The 6797-nt window shown below is 41.5% G+C and overlaps 1 protein-coding gene across 1 annotated transcript; it reads left to right on the top strand.

Annotated features, from left to right (window-relative positions):
• Positions 1 to 5784, top strand: setd6 (SET domain containing 6, protein lysine methyltransferase). Its single transcript, XM_017722905.1, has 9 exons — positions 1 to 163; positions 454 to 546; positions 1219 to 1363; positions 1440 to 1581; positions 2841 to 3035; positions 3406 to 3538; positions 3662 to 3842; positions 4015 to 4157; positions 5193 to 5784. The coding sequence occupies exons 1-9, from the start codon at positions 137 to 139 to the stop codon at positions 5526 to 5528; spliced, it is 1395 nt and encodes a 464-aa protein (XP_017578394.1). The 5' UTR covers positions 1 to 136; the 3' UTR covers positions 5529 to 5784.
• The last annotated feature ends 1013 nt before the right edge of the window (positions 5785 to 6797 follow it).

The raw sequence follows: 6797 nt of genomic DNA on the forward strand, positions 1-6797 counted from the left end.
TTGGAAAGCTCACATGGAGCGCCAGGGCTGTGCAGAAGCTCAAGCGCAGTAAACAGGTAAACAGTAAACAGGTAAACAGTAAACAGGTAAGCAGTAAACAGGAGCGACGGCCCGCGCAGCACAGCGAGCTGAAGGAATGGCCGCGGACGCGAAGAGACCGAAGGTCAGTTTGTGGGAATTAAAGCAGATCCCAGAGTAAAGATCCCAGAGTAAAGATCCCAGAGTAAAGACTTTCATTTAATTGCCGACTCATCCAGCGCGGGTGCTTTGTTTAATAACAGGCTGTGTTAACGAGCTCCAGTCGCTTAGCGCCCCCTTCAGCTGAGAGGCGCTACCTGCTGCCATGTGGCTTAAAGAGTCGGCGCGGCTAGAAACGCGCAGGGAAGCGGCGCTCCGTGCGTCCGAGCGCAGGACGGGCTTCGACTAAACTCGCTGCTCTCCGATGTGTTTCAGAGGGAGGGTGACGGCGCGCCTGGCGCGGCGGACGAGCCGCTGCAGACCTTCCTGCGCTGGTGTGGTGAAGTCCGCCTGAAGCTGAGCGACAAGGCAAGTTTGGAATTGAGGAACATACATAAGAAATTTTTCCAAGTAATTTTGGACCGTTTTTATTCGTCCAGTCATCATAACATTTTGACACAACGGAAAGGGCAACTGGTCATTTCAAAACGGGTCAAAATATGGCAAATGACAAAAATGGAGATATGAGTTTTTTTCCTGACAGCAGCGATTTTTGATCAGTCAGATTTGGTCACTGCTTTTCGAATATGAGTATAGACTATAATAAGTTGTTAATGCTATATGATGCTTCGGTGTTTGTGCAAACATCTACAGCTCATGTCATCATCAAAAACCGTGTTTTTTACAGCTTCCTACAAACTATTAGAAACCTGTAGGGTGTTAGCATCATACGGGAATCGTTTCATACATGTACCTTGAACGAAAGCGGTTTCATATATTTAAAATCAGTGGTTCCAGATTTTTGAGTACTAATGTACTTTATTGATCATCAAAGGAAAATTTTGGGGCAACAGTAGCTGAAGGACATGGGATGTTAGATACGCAACATGAACAGACATGGCTAGATACAGTTGTATGCGAAGGTTTTGGCACTGGGGGTTTAAGCGCTTGTGTAGTGAGTACTACATATATTAATATACGCACAGTGCAAAGTTTTGGAAGTGTTACTTGAGAATTTTTTACCGTCATCTGCTTCTCCAGGTCTACTTAAGTAAAGAACGGACAGTAGCAGAGTATGGCATGCTGGCTAAAGAAGACATAGAGCAGGGCCACGTCCTCTTCTCCATCCCCAGAAATGCCCTCCTGCATCAAGGCACTTCCACAACCAAGAAGGTCCTTGAAGAAGGTCAATAAGCAGATTAACTCTAGCTGAATTATGGTTGACTGAGATGGGTTTCCTGAGTTCTGAATCTGTTTTTCAGAAAAGGGTTGTTTGGAGAGCTCCTCAGGCTGGGTTCCGCTGCTGCTGGCGCTGATGTATGAGTACACCTGTGCAGAGTCATATTGGAAGCCTTACCTGTCCCTCTGGCCTGACTTCAGGAAGCTGGACCACCCCATGTTTTGGTAAAGAGCTTTAATTTGTCTTTAGGCGTTATACCTAAACTTTGCAGCAAAGCAGCCTTTTTTAAATTAAAAACAGGGGGACAGTAAAAGTAGGGATGCACCCAATAAAGGAATTGTGGCTGATATGGGGACAGTCATGGGCTGGAGGTTAGGGACCCAACCCTGTGACAGTTCGACCCCCTGACTAAACTGTACGTTACTGAAGTGCCCTTGAGCAAGACACCTAACCCCCATCTGCTCCCCGGGCGCTGTGGATAGGGCTGCTCACCGCTCCGTGCAAGTGTGCTCACTGCCCCCTAGTGTGTGTGTGTGCATTCACTAGTGTGGGTATGTGGTATTTCACTGCACGAATGGATTAAAATTTCCCTTTTGTGGGACTAATAAGGGTCACAATCTTAATCTTCTTAATTTATCTTTCATGTGCGTATGTGTTGATGCTAATATATAAACATTAATAAAATGTAGAAATTGAGACTTTATCAGTCTGTTTTAGCATTATTGAGGAATATTTATTACTAAAAGGTTACAGTCTAAAAAGTGGTGGTAAAATTGCAACATGTCTACCTGTATTACTTGATTTAACACATTTTGTGTTTAAAGGAACCAAACACGTATTGTCCTTAACTGAACACACAAGATGTGCATAGTTAGGTTACCTACATATTTAACAGACCTACTAAGTGTACTAAGTATACAAATGCAGTAAAATTAATAAAATGCATATATTTTACTACAGTAACCCAGTGTCACCTAAACATTCTGCTCTTCCATTGTACAATAAATACATCAGCATATATCGGTTTGAAATATTGGTCAGATTTAAAAGTATCCAATGCTGGCGCTTTTCTAAGCAAAACTCTGTCAGTACTCATGTGATTCCAGTTTTATTGTGCATCCCTTTTTTTATTCTGTTGTATAATGTGTTAATAAGGTCTGCTTTAACATGTATGCCATTGTGATGTTGATCCTACACTTAGTTTGGCTGGCAAAGCTGCAGTACAAACGTTTTTTGGTTACAATAAAAACTTTTTTTTTTAAATGTATCATAACGGAATCAGGAGAAAAAAAACTAAAATATGCTGTCTGTGCTGTTTTGAATACGCTTACAGTCATCAGATATCAGAGTGAGGATGACGATGAAGTCCTGAAAATGAATGAGTTATTACTGTATAAAATAAGTGAGTAATGTAACTACCAGAGATTCCAGTACTAGTGTATTGCCACAGCTGAAACATATCTGTTTATGGAATGTCATGTAGGTCCAAGGAGGAAAGAGAAAGGCTTTTGAAGGGGACAGGTATCCCTGAGGCAGTGGACACCGACCTAACCAACATCCAGAAGGAGTATAATGATACAGTTCTACCCTTCATGCGCTCACATCCAGAGCTGTGGGACCCCGAGCGTCACTCTCTGGAGCTGTATCAGAGTCTGGTAGCTTTCGTCATGGCCTACAGGTGAGCAAGCTCTGCACGGATGAATGGCCACATAGGACACATTAGAACATACTTCAGTGAGTCTTATTGTACAGGGTTTAATGGCTGGATCAGAAAACAAATGTTTTATATTAGAACAGAAAGAGAACAGTTCTTCTGTTATGTAGGTCATTGGCATTCAATCACTGTTGGAGGACAAGCTACTTATTATTTGCTCATTAGCTTCGTCACTCACCATTTGATTTGTCAGTACCAGTTTCATATCAGTATCGCTGTAAACATTGGATGGATCTGATCCTGGACCTGAATTCCTATCCTGAGACATTTTACATGAATCTACATGAATATAGATATATATGCATATTTTTCTAATCCCTTTCTTCCCCTTCAGTTTTCAGGAGCCTGTTGAGGATGAGGATGATAATGATGATGAGAATGAAGTGCCCAACCCTCCTATGATGGTGCCAATGGCTGACATGCTCAACCATGTGTGCAACCACAATGCCAATCTAGAGTACACACCTGTAAGGCTTATTCACACAAGCATACTCCTTGTAATGATTCAAGCAAAATAATGTTAGTTTGAGCTGTTATTATTATTATTATTATTATTATTATTATTATTAGTACCTTTTCTCCACTTTAAGGACTGTCTGAAGATGGTAGCGGTTCGGCCAATCAGGAAGGGTGAGGAGATCTTTAACACCTACGGTCAGATGGCCAACTGGCAGCTTCTGCACATGTACGGCTTCACGGAACCCTTTCCCACCAACAGCAACGACACGGCAGACATAAAGACATCCACTGTGTACACAGCAGCTGTACAAGGTGCCACATTAACATGAGTTATTTTAGAATTTTAAAGAGAGTAAACTGGTCTGATTTGACATGCTGCTCAACTTTTTGGCAGCTATTTAAAACAAGTATATAGCTAAATATGAACATCTGTTAAGAACTTGGTGTTTCTACTGATGATCCCAGTTTTTGCTGCCTCCTGTAGAAACCCAGAGTGAAGCAGAACAGCACCACCTGGTGGAGAAATGGAAAATGCTGTGTGAAATGGAGATGGTTGGGGAGAAAGGAGTGTTTGTTTTCGGCAAGAATGGTTCCCTCACCGACACAGAACTGTACACAACCCTGAAGGTACCAGATTGAACATAATTGTCCAAACACAGTCAAAGAAATCCAGGTGCAGGGGTGCAAAGCTCCGGTCCTGGATGGCTGGTGTGCAGCACAGTTTGGTAGTTTCTCTACTCAAGCACGTCATCTAAACCTGGCAATGAACAGATGAGTCTAATCAGGTGTGTTTGAGCAGGTAAATCACCAATTTGAGCTGGATGCCGACCCTCCAGGACCCAACTTGTGCACCCTTGCCTAACATGTCTGAGTTGTGTATGAAGATCATGATTCTAACAAGTTCTTAAAGGGAAATTCCACAGATTTTTCAAAATTGCTGTATAATTGAATTGAGTTGAGATGTAAACAGAATCACAGATAATGGTCTGATGTGACATGGTTGATTGAAGAGACTGATTGTGGAGTCGATTGTTACAGACATGGAATTCTTTACAGTGGTGGTGACGGGAACCAGACGTCACGTCAACACAAATATAGCCATTTTATCTACTATGTAAAATGACCATTAATCTTGTGCGTCCTTTGAATTTTCCTTTTAATGTTGCCAATGGTAAAATACTGGTAAATTAAAAACGTCTGGCAGACTATTCAGCCTCACAGCATGCAACGTTGATGTGTCTCTCCACGAGTAAAACCATCCTAAAACGTTTCAGATATCAGGCAGCGTATTTGTAACCACTTCATGTAATAACTTTGTGATATAGCTTTTAGAGGCATTAAACTCCTCAGACATCTGGTTCCTATCACCACCACTGTGAACAATTCTGATCTATCAAGTTTCTCTTTAATGGAGCATTTCATATCAAACCAGTTGCTGATACCTTAAATTAACTGTGCAGACATTTAAAAAAAAAATGGTGGAATTGCCCTTTAATTCGTTCCGTAACTTGGAGCTCTTCCGTCCTGTCTATGCAACGTTTTTGTTAATGCCGAGTGAAAACTGTGTTGGAGGACTTCATGAACTAGCTTGTTTTAATGTGTCATGCAGATCCAGCGCTAATTTATTCTAATTGGTATAATTGTATTGTGGTGTGTTTTTAGGTCCTATGCATGAGCAAAGAGGAGTTTAAAGAACTTCAGGCAAATGAAGGATGGCAAGAGGATGACGGCGATGATGAAGATTCTAAAATGGCTCAGGCACTAAGCCTTGAGGGGCTGCCAGCTCTGGCTCCAGAGTGGAAACGACTGTTACATGTGGCTGCAAACCTCACGATGGACCAGTACTTGGAGGACATGGACTCAGACTGCAGGCTGCTGGAGGAACCAGGAGCTCTGGCCAAACTCAGCCCCAGAGAGAGAAACGCTCTGAACGTACGCCTCGGCCAGAAGAGCATCCTCCACCACCTGCAGCAGCTCACCCAGCACGGTACAGCTTAGCATACCTCTCCCAGAAGTTTCTAGAACCCAACCCAAGACTCGGACACACTGTCAGAAACGAATGTGAACTGAATCGCTATAACAGGAAAGTCCTCCCCTCAAATTCCTCGAGGTCTCGAAACTCGAGTCTTTCAGAGAGGAAGTGGTGCACTGTAGAGAAACTTCCAAACTCCAGTTCCTCTATAGTGGTGCTGACAGGAACCAGGAGTTGCAATGTCTTTAATGCAAATATAACCATTTTATTTACTTTTTGAAACCGTCTCTTTCATGTTTTTTCCTAGTGTTAATAAATCAATGGAAATTGGGGGGGGGGGGGGGGGGGGGGATTTTTTTAAATATATATTTTTTTTATATATATATATATATATATATATATATATATATATATATATATATATATATATATATATATATATATATATATATATATAAAATGTGTAGCTCTTGACCATAAGCCTAAATTGTATTCTTTATTTTTGTTTGTTCTAAAACCGCAAGAAAAATGAAAATGTTGCTTCATAACTGCTTTTCCACATTATGTATTATGGCAGTCTAGTTCCCATCACTACCACAGTGAACAATTCTCAGTAAGTGGATTTCACACTTTGACTAATGCAGAGATGTTTGATGTTCAGATGTCTATCAATCATTAGACTTCCCCTCTGAAGGACATCGTAATAACCTCGGTACGAATGACATGAAAAGCACACGAGATGCATGCATGGTACAATACTGCGACACAAAAATACTCAAACATACCAACTTATTTCAGGTCACAGGTCCCTGTTCGTCTTTGAGCTGCTGTGCACACCATCAGGTCACTCCTACATAAGCCTAGTTGGTTAGGAAAGGGTAGCTCAACTACATTCGTAAGAGTCCTCTGATGAGATCTAGGCTCAAGTCATGTACTACATTCAATGGGGACTGTCAGCACATGTGCCATGAGTGTTAATTTTTTGGATTTCACATTTAAAAAGTTCACAGTAGTACTTGGTCTCCTATCACTGCCAGACATGATCCAAGTAACTGAACTGTCTAATGGAATTCCATCACAAGTCAGAATTGTTTTGCAGCTTCTCAACTAGACAGTATTGGTCTGAACTACACTTGCAGGTCCTTAACCCAGTGAAACCTACCTGTATAAGATCAATTTATAAACAGAGCCACACAAGAACAAAAATAAATAAAAATAAAAATCTTTGTGCAGCACAATGTGACCCCATCTATTAGTGTTCAAGTTTTCTACAGTCTCAGGCTTCAGATAACATC

The sequence above is a fragment of the Pygocentrus nattereri genome, chromosome 8 (genome assembly GCF_015220715.1).
Source record: "Pygocentrus nattereri isolate fPygNat1 chromosome 8, fPygNat1.pri, whole genome shotgun sequence".
In the NCBI taxonomy this organism is placed as follows: Eukaryota; Metazoa; Chordata; class Actinopteri; order Characiformes; family Serrasalmidae; genus Pygocentrus; species Pygocentrus nattereri.

Coding starts and splice junctions, on each gene's coding strand:
- setd6 (XM_017722905.1), top strand. CDS start 137: ATGGCCGCGGACGCGAAGAGACCGAAG. Junction 164..453: donor CGGACGCGAAGAGACCGAAG/GTCAGTTTGTGG, acceptor GATGTGTTTCAG/AGGGAGGGTGACGGCGCGCC. Junction 547..1,218: donor GCCTGAAGCTGAGCGACAAG/GCAAGTTTGGAA, acceptor CTGCTTCTCCAG/GTCTACTTAAGTAAAGAACG.